Below are 25,869 nucleotides of genomic sequence, written 5' to 3' on the forward strand. Positions count from 1 at the left end.
GCTTCGTGCCGAGAATATGCAGGAAGACTGTCACAACCCTGGGGTTAAAGATGGTTCCTCTTGTCCCTGTTCTTCCTCCTTTTATCTACTATTTCTTCTAGTCGGAGTATTTAATATATGCAGGTATAATGGGGGAATTTGCGGGGATTATTATTGCTTCTGTTCTCGTCGTTTCAGTTGCTCTTGAAGGCTGCGACCTAAGTTGAGCAATGTGACAGATCACAATTGTAACAAACGCTGCATAAGTTGACTGCCTCAAGCCCACAATTATTTTATCAGCCCTCGTTGACACAATAAAATGATTGATTGGTCAGATGACTTGCTTGAATTGTGTTTGAAGCAATGCCGTGCTTTAGGTTGGCTTAAGTACCAATTGGTCACTGTCTTTGATCATGTCTAGTTATTGGCTTGGACGGCAAAAGACTCAGCCGACTAAGCATAAAATGACATGCTGATTGCTCTAGGCCGTTTATGTACACAAAATCATAATGTGTAGAGTCAACGAGATCTACAACGTTAATATACTGATACTGTTACGATCTTTGACAGCACTACAACCTTGAGGTGACTACTTAATTCAAACATGACGTCCAACACAGCAAAACGTAGCTTGATATATCCTGCACAGCGATATATGCCGAGGCCCGCGGTAGTTACCAACTACAACTCCTCATGTCAATAGTGTCCAGGCAATCACTTGGGCGCCAAACTTGAACAAAGAGGGGTTCCTTGGTGCGTCCGAAATCTCATACATCTACACCAAAGAAATAGCTAGGTTTTGCCTTTAACATCACTGACATAATGCGTGCGGTTCGATTCCATGGAGCGCGAGATATTCGTCTTGACGAGATCGAGGAACCTGTATGCGGGGTTGACCAGGTCAAGGTGAGACAAAACGCTGGACTTCCACCCGAGAGTTCTGCCTGGGTAGAAAGCCCCATCAAACGCTAATTGCTCTATCCTTTCAAAGATTCGGCCAGCCTTTGTAGGAATATGTGGGAGTGGTAGGTGGCTCTCGATCTAGGTGAAAAGAACAAGCCGTCGCCATTCTGACGATGTAGATCTCCACGAGTACCTGTCCGGGCCTTGCGCCGTACCAGTCACTCCACACCCACTGACTGGTGAAAAACTCCCGACTACTTTAGGCCATGAGCTCAGTGGAACTATCGAGGAGGTTGGAAGCATGGTATCCGGGTTCAAAGTTGGCGACAGGGTTACTGTCATGCCGAATCTCTACGATGGAACTTGTGTAAGATGTCAATCTGGAAAACTTCACCAGTGCGAGAAGCTAGGCTTTATTGGCTTCAGTGGTAAGCGTGCATCGGTGCTTATGAGGCCGCCGAGTACGAGCTGATCGAGATCTCTCTTCAGGCAGTGCTGGTGGCCTATCCGACCATTTAGTCGTGAGGAAAGAGCACGTTGTCCTGTTGCCTGACTCCATTCCACTCGAAATCGGTGGTTAGTTATGCTTGAGTGACACACGCTCTTTTCAGGATCTTATGGAGTAACTAATAGATCGCAATCTAGCCTTGGTGGAGCCTCTCGCAGTTGCGTGGCACGCAATCAGCCAAAGTCCTATCCAGAAAATGGATCAAGGGAAGTTGATAGCACTGGTAGTTGGGGTGGGTCCCATCGGCCTTGCGATCGTGCAGGGTTTGAAAGCCCAAGGAGTGGAGACTATAGTTGCAGCGGACGTATCCTCAAAGCGCAGAGAATCTGCAGCGTACTTTGGTGCTACTCTGGTGCTGGATCCGATTCAAGCAGACCTTGTTTCACACGTTCGTGGACTTACAATTGACGGCGGTGCTTCTATCGCCTTTGAATGCAGTGGAGTACAGGCCGGGTTTGATTCAGCTGTCGCAGCTACGCGGTCCGGCGGAACAACGGTCATTGTGTCTCAATGGATGCAAAGAGCAAGCTTTGACATATTCGATGTAATGCTACACGAGAAACACCTTGTCGGGGCTGTCGTATACGAAAGGAAAGATTTTGAAGCTGTCATCAAAGCAATTGACTCGGGTATGTCCGACACACTCGGCCCACATTGCCTTTGGCAGAGGCATGATCTCAACGTGGATTTGGAATGTTCGGCTAACGTCCTCACTCATGTTTCAAGGGAAAATCCAACCGGGCTCAATGGTGACCAGCAAGATCAGAATGGACCAAGTGGCGGAAAAGGGATTCAAAGCTCTCATTGAGGAGAGAGACCTGCATGTCAAGATTTTGGTGGAAGTAGGAGACATCCCACCGTCTGATGTATGATACCGACATGTGGAATGGAACTCATCTCTCACTTGCGGAGGGGGTATTGAGCCTGTATTCCAAGCTTGCCTGCCTATATGATTTGCATGGAGATCTCTTGGTCAGATGAATGTCAGAGGCTTTGTGTGAATCATGTTGATTGCAAGATAGCGACCTATAGGGTTGTCCAAGATACCATGCACATCTACTACGGTTAACCATATTTTTATTTCTGGTCAACGATTTCGTGACACTTAGTCAAACACAAACTTTTGAGACTATGAGAATTTATCAACATCACAATTTCGATAGCCAAGTATTGAGTCAAACATCAGCCGTTCTCTGATAAGAAAGGAAACCAAAAGGGCGATAGAGGTGGGGGAATAGAGAAGCCACTAGGATACTTCAAACTTAGGCAGTCCGTCAATGAGCGCTGTCACAGCTTTCCGATCCACAGAGCAGAGCGCATTCAGTTGGGCTTGCACCCAGTTCTCTGCTTTGATCTTCATCAGCTCCCAAACATCCCTTGATTTGGACTCTCTCATCTCCAGGAACAGGCACACAATGGAAGTGGCAAGTATGTTCCACCAATCTTGAAGCCCAGTCACTGGGTCCGTCTCAGCGGCCTTTGAGGTCTCGTGTTGATCTTTGACATTAGCGCGGAAGATGGTCGGATTCAAGCCCATGGTCTGGAAAAGCACGTCACTCATTTCCCAGTAGCCTGTAAAGGACTGCAGGCTGATGAGTTTGTTCAATGGTGGCATGTTTGACGCGATGTCTGCTTCATTGCCATAGTGGGTGTCTTCCTCGTCATCTTCTTCGCCATTGGAAAAGACTGGGGGAGCTGGAGGTGACCAACTGGGGCTCGCAGGGGAGTAACCCGGACTAGTGGGGGCAAACTGCGGGCTCTGAGGGTAATGCAGGCTGTGTGGGCCAGACTGGCTCGTGGGGTCATATGGCGACGGACCGGTAGGAGAGAAACTTGGACTTGTAGGGGTGTGATGTGGACTCGCAGGAGAGAAACCCGGGCTTGTTGGGGCATATTGCGGGCTTTTAGGCGAATAGCTCTCGAACAGGCTATAACCAATGTCTTCATGTGGCGGAGAGTCTGGTATATCACACGGTGAGGTGGTCATTGCTAGCCTTTTTGCGCTGAACTTGGCTGATCTCTTGGCCTTTTTTCTTTTCATCTGCACAGGCATCTGGTCATCGATAATCAGCATTCTGCGGTCAACTTGAACGGTTTCAAATTTCCAAATATCAGCATATTTGCATACCGGAGAATCTTCTGAGTAATGGTCGGCCTCAACCGGGGGTTCGTCATCCACTGCGACGAATGAACAGTGTTTTCCTGCGACCTGGAACCTCAGACCAAGTCGCTCGCATTCTCTCTGGTTTAGCTCGGCAACACGGCTCTCCCATTTACTTGTGATCAACTTGCCTTGGATATCCCTTGCTGAATTAATCCAGCCTTGGGACTCTTCGAGCTCAGTAACAACCTTCTTGGCCGCAAGCTGATGGATCGTCTGTCCTTTACCGACATCTTGAACAGGAATTTCCAGCTCAAGTGGACCGTGCTTGCTGTCTGCACGGAGTGTAATTGTCTCTGGAAATTCTGCGGACGCATGCGAGAGAAGAAGGTATATGTTAGAGCGAATGAATGGGAAGAGAGCCGGAAGATTTGCGGGGGCTTGAAGAATACTCGGTACGGTCAGTGCAGGAAGTGCTTCACGCAAGTCTCCGGGTGTTGGTTCAGTTTCACTGTCTTGGCTAATGAGAGACATTGGCTTCTGTGTTTCCGCAGGCTTCTGATGGTTGCTCGGCATTTCAATGTGCACGAAGTCTTCCTCAAGCTCAGGAATTTTCACATCCAGCCTGGTGTCATGTAGCCGTGGCATCATGGCGCCCTTGAGCATTCGAACAACTGTCTTGTTCAAATCCTCATTGTTGAGAACTGCTTGGGAGAATCCCTTACCTGCCCTGGAAACACCATTGACGAGGGCATGGGATGCATCGTTTCCGATACCAAGGGTGAAGAATCGTGTGGAATCATTCTGGTTCGCCTTTTTGACAAACTCAAAGATTGCATATTGATTCCAAGCCCCACCGTCCGTAAGGAGCAACACTTCAAGAGTCTTGTCTTGGTAGCGGTTCCCGACGGCTGCCTCGAGGCCCACCAGAATCTCGGTTCCTCCCATATCGGCTTTTACGCGTTTCGTGTATTGAAGAGCCTGTGTCAGGCTTTCCGGGGTGCTCATTTTGCTTCGCGGCCACAAGCTTTGGTGAGAACAGCCAAATGATACTATGTTGAAAGGAACACCCAATGGAAGGGATTTGAGGAACAGTTCGAGCGCCGATCGCAGGGTTGGGATTTTGTCTTCCATGCTTCCACTGCGATCAATGACAAACACGATCTCAGAGGATTCCAAGGGGAGATTAAATTTTGGTACCAAAGAGACCATTAAAGCCTTTTGATCTGGAAGATCGGGATGTGTTTCTAGGAGCGCGAAGGGGAGGTCTTGTTTATCTGCGTTGACAGTGATGACGAAGTCCTCTGCAATGACTGCATTTTGATGGAGTTTGATCGAGGCAAGATGAGATTCGAATGCTGAATGTGGCATATCCGATACTCGTCCTAAGTCCACCTGAATTGGGTGGCTTGGGGACCGTACGCTGCGAATATTCGAGCCCTTCTCCATCACAAAATCTATCTTGATCGCTGTCTTTGTCAGGGCCCCTGGGGGCGGATCTGAGTTAGCATTTCTAGTTCCGTAGCGATGTCCAATGGTAGAAGGAATCGTGTATCGAATCCCATCAGTTTGCGCGTCCTGGGTCAACTCTGCGATCAGCGTGATCTCAATAACAACAGTTCCCGCTGCGGGGATATTCCCTATACGGGTGCTAAACACATCGGCAGCATCAACCGAGCGATTGAGAATAGCGGCAGAGATGCCCTTGGACTTGGCCTCCTCGTAAACCTCGGTCGCTTTCGCTTTGGGCTCGACTCTTCCCTTGATTACAGTATCGGCAATGCGACAAGTGAAGCCGACGACACTGGAGCTTTCATACAGCGGGAAAGAATAGAAGACTTCGGAAACAGCCTCTGTGGACGAAGGGTTCACGAACGTCTGAGTCACGATGGTCCGCGAGTTGGTCGCGAGAATAGTCGCGTGCGCGTCCAGTTCGACCTGAGGTAAATACTCTGGTGCAGACCCATCATTTGCGGCCAAGTGGTAAAAACACCCGTGTGGCATATTGGCAAATAGTTGTAGGAGGGAGAGCCATCATGCAGCCAGCAACAATACTTATAGGGAGGAGGCTGTAAAGGTGACTCAAACGCGCTAGGGAATTCGATGCGGGGCCAGTACACGCTAGGCACGCTGTGATACGAGGCTCAAATGATAGGCTGACTCATTAGGTGGGTTGGGCGTAAGCGATCCAAGTGAAGTTTGAGAAGTTGGCGTGAAGAAAAAAAGTAGAGGTTACGCTTAATCGAGGATAACTGCACTCCAAACAGCGGAGGTCCACGGGTGTAGTAAATCGGTGATGAACACAAGCCTGGGGGTGTGGCCGCAGAAACTTCGGCAAGTTCGGAGAAAGTAAACAAACATACAATTCAACTATAGGAAAGACTTTAGAAATGCGAGAAAAAGAGGTGAGAATTGGAAGCTACCTTAAAGATTTGTCTAGTTCTTATTATGTACGATTGTTATATGCACCCTGCCTGTTATTCTGAATTATACAGCACAGCCTTTCTATTCCCCAAACACCTCAAGTGCCAAGGTTTTGAGCCTCGCACATCTTTGGGTAGAGTCTGCCGTTTCTGAGTAACTCCTCATGCGTTCCAGACTCGACGATCTTGCCACCATCAAACACGCAGATCAGATCCGCGTGTCGGATAGTGGATAGACGATGAGCGACTGCAACCGTGATGCGATCACCCTGCGCAGCGGCCTCATTGAGCGCATCTTGTACAATTCTTTCTGACTGCGTGTCCAATGCGCTGGTGGCCTCATCCAGGAGCAGCAGTTTGGGATTTCGGAGAAGCGCTCGTGAAATTGCAAGACGCTGCCGCTGCCCTCCCGAGAGTTGCGTGCCGTTAGTTCCACACGTAGTCTCGAGGCCATCTGGCAATGACGAAATGAAGTCCCAAGCGTTAGCGGCCCGACAAGCAGCCTCGATTTCGTCCTCAGAAGCCATGACTTTGTAATCCGTCGGCGCTCCGAGCGACACATTTTCGCGGATAGTTGCAGGGTACAAAGTAGGCTCCTGTTGTACAAGTGCAACCTGATTGCGATATAGCCACGGATTCAAAGTCTCTAGGTTCTGAGAGTCAACCTTGATGTGGCCAGAGATTGGGTCGTAAAAACGCTCAAGCATGCTAATCATGGTACTCTTTCCGCAGCCAGATGCACCGACGAAAGCGACGAATTGCCCTTCTTTGATCTGCATAGAAGATTAGAACTGGTCGGAGGTTGGGAATCGGGATGTAAGGGGGTTGACAAACATGGAGGTCGATTCCCCGAAGAACCCGGGCATTGGGTCTCATTGGATAGGAGAATTGCAGGTTTTCCAACTCAAGAGACTTGAAGTTCTTCGGCCCACATTCTCGGTTCTCATCGGTTTCTCGGATGCTGGGTTGAAGCTGTTCCAACCAGAATATGTAGTTCGCCGCGTTTGTTGCTTTTGACATACCTTATCGATCATCAGCTATAGTTCTTTGCTAAAAACATGGAATCAAAACTCACTGCTTGAGAAACCAAACAGGATAGAAGCCTGCTGACCAGCGAAGAAGACACTGAGGAAGGCGATGAAGAAATTGACCATGGTCAGTTCTCCAAAAGAAACAAGCCGACAACCGTACCTGGATATTTCGAACGAGTTAGATCAAAGGTTCTCTTCGAGCGCCTCCAAAAATTGAGGTGACATACCAGAATCCGAGCGCCATAAATGAGTATTCAACAGTCTGTGTGAATGCAAATGGGAGCATTATCATAAGCAAGGGCTTCGTGGATGCAGCGATAGCATGGTCAATCTCTCGAGTGTATCTCTCGAGGACAGACGTCTCAATCGCCAAGGATGATACCGTTCGAATCGCATTCATGGCCTCCGAAGCAATTGAAGCACTTTTTGAGAACCGCTTCGAGATCTTGTTATCCATTGAAGCTTCCAATTGAAGGCGGATATAACCAGAGATCAGCATCGGGGGAAGTCCTGCTAAGACAATCACGAGCCCGAGTTTCCATGCATAGGCCAATGCCAGGATCGAGCACGATAGCACACCAATTCCGGCGATGGTAATTAGTGCAACATTGAAGCCCATAAGCTCAAGCACAGCCTGTGGGTACGAGTCCGCCCGGCTGGTAAGGGCACCGGTGGTGTTTTCGGCGCGGTCGAAGAATCGCAGATCCTGCCTCAGCATGTCATCCACAACTTGCCTCCGGTATTTGTGGTTGAGTGACTTGGATGATGAACGGTCAGCAGCATTCGCAGGTTCAGGTTTTCGAATTCAACTTACGTGTGCCACAATGCTTGCCATCCACCCAACAATAAAATATATGACAAAACATCCAAGGCCTAGCACAAAGAACATGAGAGCAAAGAAGTTTCCTCTCTTCTCCATCGCTGAGCCAGTGAGCTCAAATACTTCGATGAACTTGGACATAAGTATAGACTGTCCAGGGAATGAGGCAGCTTTATCTTGGGTTAGTTGAATCTCGAGTAAAGAGGATGATTCTTACCTCCGCCTAAGCATGCCAGAAGCAAGATTGCAAATGCCCATTTGATTTCCGGGTTACATTTCACCAGTCGCCAAACGACATGGAACAAACCTATCCTCTTCCACTGGTCATAATCATACACATCCGACTGTTTCTCCGGGCCTGATGTTGCAAAGGTCGATGTTCGAGTTAACTTGCCAGTCAGCTCGGTCTTGCCCGCTTCATCTGCCTCTTCGCTCTCGGAGGAGTCATCGGGCTGGTTCTCAGCCACGGACAGGTCTTGGGCTCGCACGAGACGAGAATATGCGCCGTTGGCTGCCAAAAGGGAGTCATGGGTACCTTGTTCGAGAATGCGACCAGTCTCCATGACCACGATGTTATCAGCATCTCGAATAGTTGCAAGCTTGTGAGCGATAGTGATGGTTGTACGCCCCTGAGACACGTTGTTGAGCGCTTTTTGAACAACTTCCTCGGAATGTGGGTCTAGCGCACTAGTTGCTTCGTCGAGTAGGAGAATCCGCGGCTGAGAGACAATGCTTCGGGCGATTGCGACTCGTTGTTTCTGACCACCAGAGAGAAGACCTCCTCGCTCACCGATTATAGTGTCATATCCGTTGGGAAGCAGGGTGATAAAGTCATGAGCAAAGGCTACTTTCGCGGCTTCTTGTATCCGGGCCATTTTTTTGGGCTGGGTCTCATTTTCCCAAGGTGTGTCCACAAGACCGTTTGCAATGTTTTCGGCGATTGTTCCATTGAATAAAACGGGCTCTTGTTGCACAAGTCTTACTTGTTGTCGTAGCCACTTTAAATTCAGCGTGTCGATGGGATGGTCATCAAGCTTCACGGAACCCATGCCTGGATTATACCACCTTTCGAGCAGGCCGACGACTGTGCTCTTTCCAGAACCGCTTGCTCCAACAAGCGCAGTAGTCTTACCAGCTGGGATCTTTAGGGAAAATTCTGACAGCACTTTGATGCTTGGGCGGGTTGGGTAAGCAAAAGAAACATTGTTGAACTCAACGACGCCCTCAATCGGTTCTAGCTTGTGCCCCGACTCGTCAAAAGGATCGATAGCTGAAGTTCGATCCATAAGGCGGAAGAGCTCTGCTGCTGCAGAAGCTGCACGGGTGAATTCGATCATGTGGGGAGCTATCGAGGTCAAACTGGTAGCTGCCACGATCACCGACATGATTACACTGTCTTCTGGTCAGTATACAGAATGAGCTGAACACACGGTCTCAACTCACACAAAGATATCCCCCGCATCCGGCACTTCTCCCCTAGCTAACATCTTAATACCCTGCCAGAAAGACAGCCCAAATCCAGCATAGATGATAGTGTACTCCGAGGCAAACAAAGTGCCCCAGAGAGGGGCTTTCTTGTCTCCCAGTTTCTTTCCCGTTTGCAAGAACTTGTCCAAATCGCCTATCAGTCGTGACCGAATCCCAAAGGCATGGACAGTTCGTGAGCTCGATAAGATACTCTCCACAAAAGAGCCTGTCTGAGCTTGAACATTGAGGATGCTCTGCTCAACCTTCGCCTCAATGGTGGAGACAATACCGATGACCACAAGCATAGCTGGGGCAATGCAGCATGTGATCAGGGTCAGCTTCCATTGGGTCACAAAAGCTAGCACAAAGGCAGATATAAAAGCCGAAAGTCCCTGGATGACCAGTCCCAGCTTCTCTGAAACACCTGATTGTATGAGCTTGCCGTTGGAAGTGGCCTGCATAGCGATGGAGCCACTGGTCCCGCTGTCGAAAAAGGCAATTTCTTGACCGAGGGCGGCTTTGAGGTATAGGCGACGAATGTTCCGCGTCATTCGATAGGCCGCAAGCGTAAAGGAAGTACTGTAGCCATAAGTGAGGAAGAATCGTCCCAGGCCGATGATGAAGAAATAAAGACTTCATGAATTAGCTACTGGCATTGATGACCCTGTGGATAGGATCACTCACCTGAGTCTACCGGCACCATTTCGAAACTCAGCCGGATTGGAGTGGCCCGTGATATAATCCACAATCAATGTGATGAACTTTCCAAACACCAGATTGACTAGAGCCATGCCCACTCCCGAGGCGAGTGCGCAGGCAACGGCAACGGCATGCATGGTGTATTCCTTGGATGTGCCATAGTGAAATATTCTCTGTTTGGCATCAACCCATCAGCATTGTGGCCCCTGATAGAGATGGAAGTCTCAAACTTTCTTACCATGTAACTATTGAGTGCCCCGGCTTCTTTCTCCGTGGATGCGACCGATTCGGTCTTTTCAGGGTCACCCATCGCGAAGAGTTGCGAAAAAGGAAAAAGAAGAGTGCGGGCTGTTTGTGCAAATAGTGTAAACTGTCATTTTCGAATTGTTGAGTCTGGGACGATCGAATTAAATACAATTCAACATTTGATCTAGACAAGGTGCGAGATGCTTGGCACGCGTCGCGGAGTTCCGCCACGCGGGTCATTCGCAGTCCCTTCGGGGCCCGCGGGCTCCGTTGTCTCTCATTTATCCCGTCCAACAATACGCAGCACACTGCAGCCTATACTTTTTCAATATTTTTGTCTATTCTGGTTGATTCCATACTCATTACGGAGTACGGAGTACTTCTCGATATGACCGAACGTTTCGGGAATGATGTGTCCGTGGGCCAAGCGGTATGCCTAACTTGCCAAACCCGTCAACTGATAGCTGACAATTCCCAGTGCGATCGCTGTCGCAAGCGAAAGGTAAATTTGATCTGCAAAGTGTGATTCTCATATAGCTCATTATTTCAGATCCGCTGCGATAGGACATCTCCATGTTCAAACTGTCGATCCGCCGCATCCGAATGTAAAGCGTCCACTCGTCCTAGGGAGAAGCGAGCGCGCGTGCTGCTGTCCTCGCAATTGTAGGCCTCCATCGTTGACTCATAGTCCAGAATAAATCTCTAGCTACCCTGTACTTACACATCTTTTCAGCGAAGAGAAGATCGATCACATTGACAAGCGTCTTGTTCGACTAAACCGCCTTGTCGAGTCACTACTCGCAGACAAACTGACAGCATCGAAAGATACATCGTCTCATCACACACCATGCACTATTGCTCAGCCCAAACCATCCCCTAGCACATCTTTGGGACACTCCAATGTAGATGGCCTCAACCATAAGTCGCCTTCGAGCAACAATACCATGGGCCAGTCCTCCTTCACGGCACATTCGGCTTTTGCTATTGATCTCGCGCAGACAGTAGTGGGCTCCACTCAATTGACTGGGGGCAATCGGGAAGTTGAGACTCTTCTGGGTATGCTGAACCATATTCGAACCGCATTCACCGAGACCCACGATCCCACAAGTCATTTGTTTCCTCTAATCCAAGGCCCAATTTCTTCCGCAGAATGTCAGATGCCACCACTGAGCACCGTTGTTCAGCTACTGCAAAAGTCGCAAGGCAAGTATTCTTCGGGAGCTGTATTTGAAAGAATTGCTGATAATTTTCCCTTACAGATGAAAGATGCTTCATGTTTCTTGGCTTATCATTCTTGCTCAAGGCACGAAGTTTGTCGGATTTATGCTTGAAGGTTTACTTTACCTCAGACTACTCAGATGCAGAGTTCATCATTGTCAATGCCGCTCTTCATTGTGAGTAACCACGCCCCCTACTCCCCGCCACCTCTCATATACTCACATTGATCTGAATCTCAGTTATGGCCTCTGAGACCGACATCCGGAGAACTAGCTACCAAGAGAGCACTGAGCCGGATAGTTTGAGCTCGATGTGTCAAAGAAATCTTGAAATTGCTCTCTCTAAGCTGACACTCTACGTTCAGCCTAGCTACGACATGACTTTGGCCCTCACACTTGGTGTACGTTGAAATTGTGACTGGCAAATTTGTGCTGACTTTAAAGCCTCAGGTAAGTTACGCGGTACATGTCTCCAATGCATCCTTGGCAGGAGTACTGGCAAACTCAGCGTACCAATCCTCATACTCTCTTGGGCTGCATAAACAGCCCCCGGATGGACCAAAGCAAGAGCAGTGCCTCTTTTGGATGATATATTTTTTGGAGAAAACTTTATCGGTTCGACTTGGTCGCTCCTCTATCATCCTGGAACATGATATTGAGACTCCCTCCGCGAAACATTTCCGGACGGAGAACCCTCATTTCTCTGCCTATGCGTATCATACAGTGCAGGTGGCCGGGCTAGCCGGTCGAATACATGAGCAACTATACTCGCCAAAGGCACTCAGCGCTTCAGACGAGACGCGGACCCATCGAGCACTGGAGCTGTCGCAAGAGCTACACGGGTATCATGCACAGGCACGCAACGCAAATGTATGCACGACATCTTTTCCAATCTACATTGACGCAGAATACCCACTAACCATTGCTTTCTGGATCATGTAGCAATTTTGGGCTGAATCAACCAGCAATATTCACGAGAAAGATCAAATTGAATTTACTACTGCCTCTGACGAGGTCATGCGTCTCTCGATGCTCACGCTGATCTATCGAGCCATGCCACAGGGGCCGGGCTCTAGAACCACATTTGGCCCGGAGTGTATCACATCTGCGAGATGTGCTCTTGAGTCTCACCAGGCAGTCGTGCGAGCCTTCGGGATGCAAGACTCGCCTTTGTTGTTGTCGTCATATGTCAATTGGTATGTCAATATGCTTTTGATGGACTTGACCTTTTCTCGTTGCCACTGGGATCCGTGTGATCAAAACTTACTTCCTTTGGATAGGACAATCCTTTTTACACCCTTCACCCCATTTACCATTCTTTTCTGCCATTGCATTGAGACAAGAGACAAAGAAGACCTCACCCAAATGCACAGCTTCCTCAAATCGATTGAATCTGCCTGTCCACATTCAAGCACAATTACCAAGCACCATCACCTGTTCTCGGTATTCTACAATGTCGCCCAGCGCTACTACGAGCTGGGGTCCCCCTCGCCTACAATGGAGGAAGAGCAGATGCAGCTCAGGAGTGATGTGGATGCACAGCTGGCTGCCCTTGGGCTGCAGACACACATGATGGCGGGTTCAGACCAAGATCCTCAGCAGGGGATAGTCGGACAGGATGCTTCCGGCACGGCTATGGATCACCTTCGAGATGAGGGTGACTGGGAGCAGGACCCATGGCTGGCGAGGTGGTTCTCATTTAATCAACAGATGATGGGATTGGTAGATGGCAAAGATCTGCCGTTTTAGAGGCTAGAATAATTTATTGTTAGAACTTGAATATTTTCCTGGTCTCAATCAAACGTTCAGGAGCAAACGGGGTTTTGGGGCGGTGAACGGCGTGCAGTAAACATTTCTCGGCGATGATCTCAAACTTCCCCAGAGATGGACAATGCCGGAACTGGCGCGGTCAATTCCGCGTTCCTGGACCTCGACCTTAAAACTTCCTAAATCAACATTCCCTCCACGCGTCTCACCCGTCGACCGGACGAAGTATCTGAAACGATGCACCGATGACCTCTACGCCTGGCAGCAGCGCGAGCGGCCTGCCGACCAACCATTTGTCCTGCACGACGGCCCACCTTACGCGAACGGAGAACTACACATCGGACATGCCCTGAACAAAATTTTGAAGGACATTATATGTCGTGTACAAGTGGGCAGGGGCAAGAGAGTACGATACGTGCCTGGGTGGGACTGTCATGGACTGCCCATTGAGCTCAAGGCACTGCAAAACCTGCGGGATGCAGACATCGAGAATGGGTCGGTCAGCGCGGCGGTGATTCGTAAAGCGGCGCGACAGTTGGCGCGACAGACCGTCAAGGAGCAGATGAAAGGATTCCGCGGCTTTGCGGTCATGGCTGATTGGGACAACCACTGGAAGACAATGGACAAGCAGTTTGAGATGCGACAGTTGAGCGTCTTCCGAAAAATGGTCGATCGCGGTCTGATCTACCGAAAGTTCAAACCTGTGTACTGGTCGCCATCAACGGGCACGGCTCTGGCGGAGGCGGAATTGGAATACAAGGACGATCACATCTCGACTGCCGCATTGATCGCCTTCCCTCTTGTCGATATCCCAAAACACCTCTCCGAAAATCCTCTTCTTCGCGGAAAGAAATTGAATGCTGTGATTTGGACTACAACACCTTGGACATTACCTGCCAACGCTGCCATTGCGGTTCATGAAGCTCTGGAATATGCTGTGGTGCATTCGGAAAAGCACGGTCACTTGATCATCGCTCAATCCCGATTTGAGTACCTCCAGAACATGCTGAAAGAAGAACTGTCTATCATTGTTCCCTCCATCTTGGGCTCTGAGCTCGCTGAGAAAACTACCTATCGGCCTCTGTTCAAGGGTCCCAACGGTGAGCCCCAGCCCATTATCGCGGCTCATTTTGTCACCGCGGACTCTGGTTCTGGCATGGTTCACTGCGCGCCCGGTCACGGAATGGACGACTACGAGGCATGTCTCTCGCGCGGCATTCCCGTATTTGCCCCGGTCAATGACAAGGGTGAATTCACGGAGAAGGCCATGCCCCTAGACCCCACAAGACTCACCGGAAAGTCTGTCTTGGGAGAAGGTAACACCGCAGTCTTGCAATGGGCTGAGTCGTGTGATCAACTGCTTGCCCAGCACAAATATGAGCACAAGTACCCCTACGACTGGCGGTCAAAGCTTCCAATCATTGTTCGGGCAACTGAGCAGTGGTTCGCCGACGTGGCTGATATTCGTGGTCCCGCCCTTCGAGCACTGGAAGATGTGCGATTCGTCCCCGAGGCCGGAAAGCAGCGACTGGAAAACTTTGTCAAGAACCGCAGTGAATGGTGTATCTCACGACAGCGTGCGTGGGGTGTCCCGATTCCTGCGATCTATCACCGGACTACAGGGGAAGCCGTTCTCACCAAGGACAGTGTCTCACACATCATGGCCACTATTGAAGAGCGGGGAATCGATGCCTGGTGGACCGACAGCGCGGACGATTCCGCGTGGATTCTTCCATCCTTGCGCGAAGAGTCCGGGGCCGGGTATCGACGTGGAACGGATACGATGGATGTTTGGTTTGACAGTGGTACAAGTTGGGCCGAGATTGATGTCCCCATCGAAGGACGCAGTCACCCAGCCGATGTGTATCTTGAGGGTACCGATCAGCACCGTGGCTGGTTCCAATCTGGACTTCTCACGTATATCTCCCATCAGCTCACTTCGGGCCAATCCTCCACACCTCATGCCCCATTCAAGAATTTGATTACCCACGGGTTCACATTGGACGAACATGGCCGGAAGATGAGCAAGTCCATTGGCAACACCATTCAACCGCAGGCTATCATGGACGGAATTTTACTGCCTCCTCTCAAGCCACGCAAGGTCAAGGGCAAGAAGGCACCTGAGAACCCGGAGCCTGTGTACGATGCGCTTGGTCCCGATGCGCTCCGCATGTGGGCGGCGAGCAGTGATTACACGCGCGACGTGGTGATCGGTAAACAGGTACTGCAGACTGTCAACACTAGTCTTCATAAGTTCCGTGTCACCTTCAAGTTGCTGCTGGGCGCCCTCGCCGATTTCCACCCCGATCATATCGTCCCGTATGGGCAGCTGCAGCTGGTAGATCGAATTGCGTTGAAGCATCTCTCCGACATGGTCCTAGCCTCGCAAAAGGCAGGTGACAACTTCGAGTTCTACAAGGCCGTCAACACGATGAACCGGTGGGCCAACCTTGAGTTCTCCGCTTTCTACATGGAAGCCATCAAGGACCGCCTGTACACATTAGGTGAAAACAGCACTAGCCGCCGGGCCGCGCAGACTACCTTGTTCTACATTTTCGGACACCTCCAAGAGGTCCTGGGTCCCATCACCCCGGTACTTGTAGAGGAGACTTGGGAACATACCCCAGAAACCATCCGCTCTCTGACCGAGCACCCCTTGCAGCGCCTCGTCTCCGCCCCCGCGCCGGAATGGCAGGACGCTTCTCTCGACAGCAATTACCAGGAATTGACCATTGTTCACTCCGCTATCAAAAACCTGCAGGAGCAAGCGCGCAGCAAGAAACAACTCGGCTCATCTCTGCAATCGTTTGTTCACCTGGTTCTCCCCACGGATAACTTCCAACAGTATCTGTCGGAACTCCCTGACCTTTTTGTTGTCTCCTCCATCACTCTCGCCTCCCCGAATGACCCTCTTCCTGCAGCTATTGCTGAAGCTGAGTGGCAATACTCGGAGACCTTCGAGCTCGGTGGCCAGGCCCAGGTGCACGTGTATGCACCCCAGGCTTCCAAGTGCCCCCGATGCTGGCGGTACGCTCTCCCGGTGGCGACGGAGGAGGCTATCTGCGAGCGCTGTGATACAGTGGTGCATGAACATGAACATGAACATGCACTACAGTAAATCCGATCTCTCCACTATATGTACAATATGACCTTCTCGATGTGTATTAGATACTTCGATACTTGATGTAACACATAATGTCAGTGTAACTCTTAGCCAAAAAGCAAAAGGCAAAAAGCAAGAATTAAATTCCAGAAACCAAAAGACCAATAAGAATCAAATTGAAGAAAAGTAGTGGCAATGGCAGTGAAAGTGATGCCTCAGTAGGTAAAACAGGTATCGGCTATGACGACAATCAATGACGCCCCTCATATAACACCCAGCTTCTCCCTCTCAACCCTTTCTACCTCTTACTCTACCTACTATCCTCCATTATCTCGCAAAATAAGTCTTCATAATGATTGATCCTGAGTTTTTCCCTTCACTGACAGCTCCTGCGACAACCTCCTCGGTGGCACCTATCCCCACGGTGCTGCCGGGCTCCGAGGTCTTCCAGGAGCTCCATGACGTCGGCAAACGGACCCTGTGGTATGTGGCTATAGCTGTTTGAGAGCTCGGAGGTGTGTAAGATTCTAATAAATTTATAGGGTTGTCGTTGTTCTTATGGGCATCTCCTCTCTTGTGTTCTATTCTTTAGCTGCTCGAGCTCCACTGGTACATACCCCGGATTTCCCCCAAATGATCGACGGATCGCCACTGACAGCTTCCAGCCCAAGCGCATCTTCCACGTCCTCACTTCCCTTATCACAACTATTTCTTTCATTACATACCTGGCTCTTGCGACCGGTCAAGGAATTACCACCAAGCACGTTCGCATCTATGAACACCACAAGCATGTCCCCAACACCCACACAGACTTCACCCGCCAAGTGCTGTGGCTGCGATACCTCAACTGGGCATTGGCAACCCCCTTGTTGTTCATTAATTTGGCCCTGATCTCCGGTCTTCCCGGTGCGAACCTGCTCATTGCCATCGTTGCCAACTTCATCATGCTGGCTGCTGGCTTACTCGGCTCTTTCGCCGGTCATGGCCGCGAGCGCTGGGTCTGGCTGACCATCTCTTGTATTTCCTACCTGGTCATCGTTCACCATGCCGGATTCCATGCCCACCGGGCCGCGAACAATAAGGATGCACAGACCCGGAAGTTCTTCGGTGCCGTTGCAAGCTCCGCTATTATTGCATTGGCACTTTTCCCCATGTAAGTCTTCACAACTCCGATGGATGATCGAGGCTAATTTGTGTAGTTCCGTCGCCGCCGGTGCCCTTGCTCTCAAGCTGAGTGTTGATACCGAGACCGTCATCTTTGCTGTTCAGGATATCTTCACGCAGGGTATCCTTGGCTACTTCCTTCTCCTGGCTCATGATAGCTCGGCTGGAATGTAAGTACAAACAGACACCATACTGAGGCAACACTCTAACCTCATTAGTTCTCTCTACCTCGATGGATTCTGGTCGCATGGAGTCGGCAATGAAGGAACCATTCGTATTGCTGACGAAGAGGGTGCCTAAATTGAGTAAACGTTTGTGGGTTTGTACCTTGACGGCGTACACCTTCGCTCCTAAATTGGGCTCTCACTTTCTTCTGGCCTACGGGTCTTCTTGGTTTGTTCTTCCTCATGATTGATCCTTGGAATATTTTTTTGAATACGCACTGGCGTATCTCATCTTTTCTTCCTTACTTCATTACATATCTTGTGATGCAGGGTGTAGCTTATGGGATTTTCTCTTTTCTTTTTTCTCGCTTTCGGTATGTGTTGGTTTTATTTAGTATTTATGAAACTAATTCACCACTTCTGCAATGACATCTTAATTGATTTCTTGTCATTTGTAGTTTACTAACCCATCGTTCGTCTCTTTCACATGTTTAACCTCATGGTGCCTGGGTATACCTGGAGCATTAAGTGAGCAAGTGAGCCACCTGGGCATCGTTTCAAGTTGACTTTACCAAGCTGAGCCATGGTCTTCTCTACGCTCATTTCCTACGATATACGGGGGAAAAGATTTCAATCTCAGATCACTTCCTACATAACTCTTACATGAGAAGTTCCTCACTTTTCAGCGGTGGCCTAGGCCCCGGCCCCGCATCGCCTCCCGTGTTTCCAGACTCGACGCAGAATGTGATATCATAATAGGAACGCGCGGACGAGTACGAGGGCAAGTAATAGAAGGTCCGGCAGTGTCAATGGGGGATCCATCTGGAGACCCCGAGGGAGAGGCCCGGGCTGTCCGAGATGAATCTCCCAAAGCAACACCGGTACGAGTGCGAGGGCCAGCAGGATAAGAACGCGCGGCGGGCGTGGGGGATCCATCTGCTGCTGTAGCTTCGGGTGTCTTTGGGGTCGACGTAAGAGATGGGGTGTTGGCGGCAGAGTTAATACGGACACCAGACGCGTTGCGAGTGAAGGGACTCTTTAAGGCCGATGGAGACCTGACGCCGGAGGCTTTGGTTGGCTTGCGAGTAACTGGGGTTGTAAGGACAGGGGAAGATCCACTCTCTGGGATGGTTTGGCTGCCGGAGCCTTCAAACGTCTTCTTGGTCCGTGAAGATGCAGATGATCTGACGGACTTGGGAGCGAACGGGCTTCCAAGGACAGAAGTTCTACTCACAAAGACTGGTGAGGCGTGATAATCTTCGGGCGTCTTGGGGGCGGGTGAGGAACTCGATGCTTTTTCGAGATCGCGGACACGATCGCGGACACGACCACCAATGTTGCGATCTTTAGGAGAAGAAATTGGTGGAGTCGACTGAGCTATTGCATCCGTGGGAGTCTTGGGTTTGGCAGGAGATGAGACTGGTGTGGTTATGATCACCTGTCGAGCGGGGCCAGGAAGGGGAGAATAAGCAATGGAAGTGGCTAAGCCGATAAATGCCTCCTCTTCATCCTCTAGCAGGGACTCTTCATTCTCTAATGGGGGTAAAACGGCATCCAAGACCAAGCCCGGTTCCCGGTGCAGCTGCGCAAAAGCAAGACGGGGAGCACCAGGGGGTCCGGGTAGGGAAAGGGTGACTGATCACCGAATAAATCAGGGGTGGGAGAAGAACAATTGGAAGAGATGGACAAAGGAGAAGAAGGGTGGGGGTAGTTACCACCAGACGCAAGAGTAAGTTCGGGACGATAAGGCTGTGGTCTGAGGGGGGACCTGGGAGGAATTGGGTACTCAATGTCTATCGCAAACCTGACTCGCTTAGTCGGGGTGACTGGCACAGTACGTGCGGCTTGCTCTGCAGCTCGCTCCGCGGCTTGAGCTTGCTGTGCGGCGTTCTCTTGTTCGGCTTGCGCTGGTGCCTCCCTGGCCTTCCAAGCAGCTCGGGTGATGGATGGGAAGTCAGGTGGTCCGTAAAGTAAGTCCAGGGCCAGGGTGAGGGGCCCCCGATGAGCGACGACACGCATTATACTCCATCCAATCGACGGCTCGAGGGTTGGTGGCTCGAGGGTCAGGGCCTCGTGGTTAACGGGGTTAGCAGCCCTCGCTTGGTCTAATGTTGTCAGTTCAAAGCCAGAACGTATTATGAATCATGATATCTAGATAGATATCTTGCTTCAACCAATTGATCAACATACCATTCAAGATCAACTGAGCCTCTCTGGCTCGCATTTCGCGTATCTCCTCGTAGGGACGCATACGTAGGCAAGACTCGAACTCTTCGGTCCGCCAATCAGGGTCCTCTTGAACGTCTTCCATCTTGATGTTTGATTTGAAAAATGAGTAGGATTAGGGCAATTCGGGGCTCAGAGTAAAGTTTCTCCGATGCGAATTAGGGGTACGGAGAGGAGAGGAGAGGAAGAGGAAAAGAAAACGAGGGAAGGTACTTTGCCTTGCGGAGCCCAGGCGGGCGAGTCACACGTTAACGTACGCATGGGGAGGTACCATTTCTACTTTTTGGTATCCGGGGCTGTTTTTACTGTTCTACTGCACATAGATTAATCCCGACATTAATTCTCCGTTCTTTCTCGGGTTAATATAGTATATTTAGATGGGAAGTATAAATTCTAAGGATTTCTCTGTATACTTTGATGTTTATACTTCCGCTTCGGGCAAAGTTCCAGAATCCATCTAGGGACCCACATTTGTGAGAGAATCCAACCTTGTACAGAGTAAGGTGATTGAACGTAAGGCAAAAACACCTGTGCGCATCTAGAACTGCCCAGCATATTGTATTCCCTAAATCTTACGGTCCTTTGATCTTAGACCAGCTGCCATCCTCTCTCAAAATCCCCATATGGGTTTCCCAAAAGCGCAAACTTCCATGGTTTGATCTGAACTGTACATAGGCACCACCTACGGAGATGATTGTTACAATGTCCACATGTGGGTCATTCAGATGGATTGGCTTTCATATTTGCCTTTCCAAGGTTCTAGACAACTGCTCTAGCTTTCCCCCGCTATCTCAAATTTCGACAGGACCCCGTGGTGACTATCCCTGGATGTTATATTGCAAGAAAATCGACAGATGGATCTGTTGATCATTTCTGATAGAATCACAAACTTGGAGCAGGAGAGTCCCGGAGATGTAATTCCAGCGCTGGAGGCCCGAGGGAATACTTGGCTTACTATTCCCATACATAAATCGACACAGTTACTGTCTACGGAATGGAAACCGATGTGGCTGGTAAATGGCCCGTGGACTTCGCTATTTTGTGTCCCCTCCCGTAAATACAGAATGGCATGGAGATTCCTCACACGCACGAACCACCTCTACTTGCCAGGCACAGAGGGATAAGATTTTTTTTAAAAGAAACCCATTGGAATTGTCGAAAAGATATCATGCATCATCCATAACCTAGTACTTCTTGCCCTGGCGGAGGACATCACCGAACTCCTCGAGGGGAGAGCGGATGAGCTTGTTCTCGGCCCACAGGTTGGGGGTGAGGAAACCGTAGGTGTTGACAACGGCAACGAAGGTGGCCTTGAGGGTGTTCTCAAGGGTCTTGGTGGAACCGGAAGAGGAGGTGTAGGCGTCCTGGACACCGGCGAGCTGAAGCAGACGCTTGACGGCGGGGGAGGCAACAAGGCCGGTACCGCGGGGGGCGGGAATGAGCTAGAAAAATCGAACCGTTAGAACCCCGCCATTTTCGATCAAAAGACTCTCCAATCTGGTTGTTTCGGGATACTTACACGGACGGAGACGGAACCACACTTTCCACTCTGCTTGACGGGCAGAGAGTGGGGCTCACCAAGGTTGGTACCCCAGTAACCACGACGGACGGGGAGGACAGCGAGCTTGGCGATGGTGATGGCGGCACGGATAGCAGTGGCGACTTCCTTGGAGGTCTTGATACCGAGACCGATGTGACCCTCGGAGTCACCGATGAGGACGATGGCCTTGAAACGGGTACGCTGACCGGCACGGGTCTGCTTCTGGACGGGCTTGATCTGTAGGTTGCGAGCGAGGTTAGTGGCTGTCGTATTGATAATGGTTCAATGCACTGTTTCGCTGGAGCTTTCAAGTATGAACTGCGCAATGGCAAATCGGTGCACATGTCGCATTCAAGTCGTATCCCGCTCAATCCTCCGCCGCGAACCGGTGTAATCCAAAGTCGATCCGTACCTTCATAACCTCATCCTTGAGCTTGGGGAGGAAGAAGTCCACAATCTGGTACTCCTTGATGGGGAGAGAGTGGAGGTAGATCTGCTCCATGGAGGTGATCTTGCCGGCCTTGACGAGACGACCGAGCTTGGTCACGGGCTGCCATTCCTTCTCTTCGGTCTTGGGGCCACGACGGCCACGACGGGCACCACGGCCACGACCGCCACGGTCACCACCACGGTCGCCGCGCGATCCGAAACCACCACGTCCACGGGGAGCAGCGTCAGCCATTTTGATGTTGTATTGACGGGGGGGAGGTTGTCGAATTGAGGTTGGTCGTCGAGGATCACGGCGTACTGCACTGTTGGCCCGAAATTTGCGCCGGTGGGTTTAGCGAGCTAGGGCAAGTTGGAGTAACCCTACCGTGGGCGGTCAGCGCCGCGGGAAAGTGGCACGTGCACTTAAGGTTTAGTCACCTGACAGGGTGCCGCCGGATCGTCGGGTCTTTTTGATACTGTCGAACTTCGATTGAAGATCCAAGTGATCTTATCCTAAAGACTGAACGCAGGAGCAATTACATACAGAGTAGAATCAATGATCATCTTTTCTTCCTCATTGACTCTCAAGTCCTGCCATGTGTGAAAATGCCCAAATCGGTGATTCATACGTCACTCCGAAATCTTGTTCGGCGGATGCACTTCCTATTTTGGTAATGCAACAGGGCAATCTCTCTCCAGGCAGTTTGACTCCGCAATTTAAAGACCCATCTGCCTTCTGCAAGCGCCTCATTTTGCGATTGTTTGATTGACGTATTTGCATTCATCCTGTATAATATTTGTACTTTCTTCCTATCTACCTTATCACGATCATGTTGCGCTGGTAAGAACCCCTTGCTACGAATTTCGAATCGAGGCTCAAAAGATGATTCAGGTACCAGTCCAAGTTGGCCAAGAGGCCTATTCTTACAGCAAGCATCACCAGTGCAGTATGCCTCCGTTGGCCCCTCTTCTCTGGAATCATCGATCGCTCATCATCTGTCCCAGGTTCTTTTCGGTAGCGGTGATGCCCTAGCACAACAAGCTGTTGACCGCCGAGGTCTCGCAAAGCACGACTTTGCCCGTACCGGTCGCATGGCCTTGTACGGTGGAGGTATGTTCTGCCAATTCCCAGCACTGAGGCTCATCCATTGCTAACATGTATATCCGTTCCAGCTGTCTTCGGTCCTGTTGCGACCAAGTGGTTTGGAATCCTCCAGCGTCATGTCGTCCTCGGAAGTGTCGCAACCACCACCGCCGCCCGAGTCGCCGCCGATCAAATTGTGTTCGCTCCGATCCAGCTCACATGCTTCCTGTCCTCCATGGCCATCATGGAAGGCGTTGATCCCGTGGAGAAGTGGAAGCACGCATTTGGCCCTGCGTACAAGGCCAACTTGGCCGTCTGGCCATTCGTGCAGGGTATCAACTTTGCATTCGTTCCTCTGGAGCTGCGTGTTCTTGTCGTCAACGTGATTAGTTTGGGTAGGTTTTCCTGTCGGCGTGTGATTGTCAGTGTTACTAACCAACTCACAGGCTGGAACTGCTTCTTGAGCATGATGAACAGCAGCGAGGAATGAAAAAAATATAAATGGGAAGTAAAATTGAAGGCTTGGATTTGCGATACCCTTCTTGTTTGATCGAGCATCTGCTTTTGCTTTTCACATTGGCGTGTCATAGAGGATTCCTGGTGATTTTCGGGTTTGGTCATTAGGCATCATAAGATTTTTCGATTTTTCTTTTCGTTAGCGCTTGTCACCGTAGGAATTGATTGATACCAAGTGAAAATAACAGATTGAATCTACAATCAATTTCACATGAAAAGCAATTAAAAACAAGATCGGACAGTAGAGGTAAGTAAAAGCGCAAGTAGAAGTAGAAGTGAAGTCGGAGATAGCCTTGACGGAAGAACCCAAACAGGCAAGGCAGTTTTTTGTGGCTCGAACTTCAAAACTTCCACGCTTTACCATCCTCACCTCCACTGTCACTTCACACTGCCTGGAGCAGAATATAGCTGCAGACTTGATCTCTGGGCTTTTGGTCGCTCTTTCCTTTGTGTGAATTTCCGCTTTTCCTGAAAACCCAAACCCCTCCGTCTTCCGAATCCTCCCCTCCACACCAACTTTCACTATGGCTGCTGTCGCAGAGAATGGTGCCCCGGCCGTGGCCGATGAGAACGCTCCCTCCACCGATATCAAGTCTGGTGATGCTGTCACCGTCTTCCACAACCCCGAGGAATTCAACGTGAAGCACCCTCTCATGCACGAGTGGACCCTCTGGTTCACCAAGCCTCCCAGCGGCAAGGTATGCGCCATCAACTGCATCTAGAGGGGTCGGATCGCTGACTCAACTACAGGGCGACAACTGGAATGACTTGCTCAAGGAAGTCGTCACTTTCAGCTCCGTCGAGGAATTCTGGGGAATCTACGTACGTCACGTCCGAAGTGGGCTGTGGAACTTATCGCTGACAGCAATCGCTTACAGAACAACATCACACCTACCTCCGAACTCGGACTCAAGGCCGATTACCACCTCTTCAAGAAGGGCGTACGGCCCGAGTGGGAGGACCCTCAGAACAAGCACGGTGGCAAGTGGTCATACCAATTCAAGGACAAGCGCTCCGTCCCCATCGATGAACTGTGGCTCCACGCGCAACTGGCCGCAATTGGTGAGACTCTTGAAGGCGACGCCGACAACGAAGTCATGGGAGTGGTTGTGAACGTGCGCAAGGGCTTCTACCGAGTTGGTCTGTGGACACGCACCGTGGGCAAGAGCATTCAAGGCGACAAGACCACCCGCACACCCGCACAGGGCAAGGAGATCCTCGAGGCGATCGGACAGCGATTCAAGGATGTTCTGCGTTTGAACTTGGCCGACGTGGTGGAATTCTCCGGCCACACCGACAGCGCACACAGCGGCAGCACCCGTGCCAAGGCCAAGTACACCGTTTGAGAGGTGAACATGGGTGACTTGCAGATCGAAAACGACAAAAACACGGGATGCAGATTACACGATTATGGACCGAAACGAATCGAGGGGGAGTGGGCTCGACTCGAGCTGCGGTGGAAACGGGGTGGATCACATACACTGTGCCTCTTTGATGCCCCCATCCGCATAGTTCTGCAGGGACGACCCGATTGCCTGCGACTTGTATCTTACTCTAAACACATTTTAGCTTATGCCGTGGAGTTCAAGGTCCTACACCGGGCTATATCATGGTATCTTCCCTTACTTTATTTTATTTTTATTCCAATATGAGAGAGAGAGAGAGAGCTATCTAGCCGTGGGTAGTTACCTGGCATCCCACTATCTAAAGATGTCACAATGCAGAGCATGCCGACAGTTGTAAGTCAGCATACAGTCCTACTCACTGTTTTGCTACTCCGGATTTCTTTTGGAACTACCTCTGTTTGTTATGGGGGGTGTACACAGGTCTACCCTTCCCAGTTCCTGCCTTCCATGGTACTTTCTTGGTTCCCTGTCGCTTTATTCTTCGTTCTACGCCAGAAGGCTTCTAACGCTGCTTCAAGGCAGTTCGTCTTGTTCTCAGTTTTCACTTTCCCTTGGTCTGTCATCATTTGCCATAGGTGAAATGGAGATCATCTCTGGCTTTTTCTGTCTTCGAGCGGGGGTGGGCTCGATGGAGGCTCTGAATATTCTGTCGGTGATGCTGGAAGCCACGGGATTCTGGAAGAAGCCTCATGTCCGACAAATTGGCGACTGCTAGAAGTCCTGTGGGCTTCGTCTTCAGGCGATGCCTTGTTTATACCGGCAAGCTGATTGTGTACAGGTCCCAATCCCCGATGGCGCTGTTGTCTCTGCTATCGCATACCACCTTTCCAATCTAACATTCTACGTCGGAGATGCTAATTTGCGAGCCACCAACAACCCCGTCAGTCCAACATTGTATCTCATTCGTGAACGTGGCTTCTCTTCATTGCTTTATCTTTGACCAGACATGCTGAAGACTAAGCCGTTGGGATCTTCGCTATCTCAAGGCCGAGGAAAGCGACAGGTCGCACCGTGACTTTATCAGTACAGTCTGCCAGAGCACGTCTGATGAAACTGTGGAAATATTTTGGGACCAA

The 25,869-nt window shown here is 50.4% G+C and overlaps 10 protein-coding genes across 10 annotated transcripts; 6 read left to right on the forward strand and 4 right to left on the reverse strand.

Moving 5' to 3' along the window:
- Positions 1 to 801: 801 nt before the first annotated feature.
- On the forward strand, positions 802 to 2,262 carry N7506_008279 (2,3-butanediol dehydrogenase; the record flags this gene model as incomplete). The annotated part of the gene is made up of 6 exons (XM_056957572.1): positions 802 to 885; positions 971 to 1,004; positions 1,062 to 1,310; positions 1,372 to 1,458; positions 1,528 to 2,019; positions 2,117 to 2,262. 6 exons carry the CDS (start codon positions 802 to 804, stop codon positions 2,260 to 2,262), a joined length of 1,092 nt encoding a protein of 363 aa, XP_056806962.1.
- Positions 2,263 to 2,636: 374 nt separating this feature from the next.
- Positions 2,637 to 5,495, reverse strand: N7506_008280 (VIT and vWA domain-containing protein; the record flags this gene model as incomplete). Its single annotated transcript, XM_056957573.1, has 1 exon — positions 2,637 to 5,495. One exon carries the CDS (start codon positions 5,493 to 5,495, stop codon positions 2,637 to 2,639), a length of 2,859 nt encoding a protein of 952 aa, XP_056806963.1.
- Positions 5,496 to 6,012: 517 nt separating this feature from the next.
- Positions 6,013 to 10,241, reverse strand: N7506_008281 (ABC transporter ATP-binding protein; the record flags this gene model as incomplete). Its single annotated transcript, XM_056957574.1, has 9 exons — positions 6,013 to 6,687; positions 6,749 to 6,936; positions 6,990 to 7,105; positions 7,173 to 7,702; positions 7,760 to 7,935; positions 7,983 to 9,157; positions 9,209 to 9,865; positions 9,917 to 10,104; positions 10,170 to 10,241. The coding sequence occupies 9 exons, from the start codon at positions 10,239 to 10,241 to the stop codon at positions 6,013 to 6,015; spliced, it is 3,777 nt and encodes a 1,258-aa protein (XP_056806964.1).
- Positions 10,242 to 11,121: 880 nt separating this feature from the next.
- Positions 11,122 to 13,143, forward strand: N7506_008282 (fungal specific transcription factor domain-containing protein; the record flags this gene model as incomplete). Its single annotated transcript, XM_056957575.1, has 6 exons — positions 11,122 to 11,372; positions 11,444 to 11,571; positions 11,635 to 11,795; positions 11,845 to 12,264; positions 12,337 to 12,582; positions 12,733 to 13,143. 6 exons carry the CDS (start codon positions 11,122 to 11,124, stop codon positions 13,141 to 13,143), a joined length of 1,617 nt encoding a protein of 538 aa, XP_056806965.1.
- A 142-nt stretch (positions 13,144 to 13,285) lies between these two features.
- On the forward strand, positions 13,286 to 16,279 carry N7506_008283 (isoleucine--tRNA ligase ISM1; the record flags this gene model as incomplete). The annotated part of the gene is made up of 1 exon (XM_056957576.1): positions 13,286 to 16,279. One exon carries the CDS (start codon positions 13,286 to 13,288, stop codon positions 16,277 to 16,279), a length of 2,994 nt encoding a protein of 997 aa, XP_056806966.1.
- Positions 16,280 to 16,616: 337 nt separating this feature from the next.
- On the forward strand, positions 16,617 to 17,728 carry N7506_008284 (opsin family protein; the record flags this gene model as incomplete). Its single annotated transcript, XM_056957577.1, has 5 exons — positions 16,617 to 16,747; positions 16,807 to 16,873; positions 16,930 to 17,417; positions 17,464 to 17,598; positions 17,647 to 17,728. 5 exons carry the CDS (start codon positions 16,617 to 16,619, stop codon positions 17,726 to 17,728), a joined length of 903 nt encoding a protein of 300 aa, XP_056806967.1.
- Positions 17,729 to 18,274: 546 nt separating this feature from the next.
- On the reverse strand, positions 18,275 to 19,903 carry N7506_008285 (uncharacterized protein; the record flags this gene model as incomplete). Its single annotated transcript, XM_056957578.1, has 3 exons — positions 18,275 to 19,227; positions 19,308 to 19,691; positions 19,783 to 19,903. 3 exons carry the CDS (start codon positions 19,901 to 19,903, stop codon positions 18,275 to 18,277), a joined length of 1,458 nt encoding a protein of 485 aa, XP_056806968.1.
- Positions 19,904 to 21,002: 1,099 nt separating this feature from the next.
- On the reverse strand, positions 21,003 to 22,040 carry N7506_008286 (40S ribosomal protein uS5; the record flags this gene model as incomplete). The annotated part of the gene is made up of 3 exons (XM_056957579.1): positions 21,003 to 21,260; positions 21,338 to 21,595; positions 21,771 to 22,040. The coding sequence occupies 3 exons, from the start codon at positions 22,038 to 22,040 to the stop codon at positions 21,003 to 21,005; spliced, it is 786 nt and encodes a 261-aa protein (XP_056806969.1).
- A 577-nt stretch (positions 22,041 to 22,617) lies between these two features.
- N7506_008287 (Mpv17/PMP22 family protein) lies at positions 22,618 to 23,361 on the forward strand (the record flags this gene model as incomplete). Its single annotated transcript, XM_056957580.1, has 4 exons — positions 22,618 to 22,628; positions 22,680 to 22,734; positions 22,793 to 22,898; positions 22,961 to 23,361. 4 exons carry the CDS (start codon positions 22,618 to 22,620, stop codon positions 23,359 to 23,361), a joined length of 573 nt encoding a protein of 190 aa, XP_056806970.1.
- Positions 23,362 to 23,911: 550 nt separating this feature from the next.
- Positions 23,912 to 24,733, forward strand: N7506_008288 (eukaryotic translation initiation factor 4E; the record flags this gene model as incomplete). The annotated part of the gene is made up of 3 exons (XM_056957581.1): positions 23,912 to 24,085; positions 24,138 to 24,209; positions 24,266 to 24,733. 3 exons carry the CDS (start codon positions 23,912 to 23,914, stop codon positions 24,731 to 24,733), a joined length of 714 nt encoding a protein of 237 aa, XP_056806971.1.
- Positions 24,734 to 25,869: the final 1,136 nt, after the last annotated feature.

Source organism: Penicillium brevicompactum (genome assembly GCF_028827555.1).
Source record: "Penicillium brevicompactum strain IBT 35665 chromosome Unknown utg000006l_segment0_segment0, whole genome shotgun sequence".
Taxonomy (NCBI): Eukaryota; Fungi; Ascomycota; class Eurotiomycetes; order Eurotiales; family Aspergillaceae; genus Penicillium; species Penicillium brevicompactum.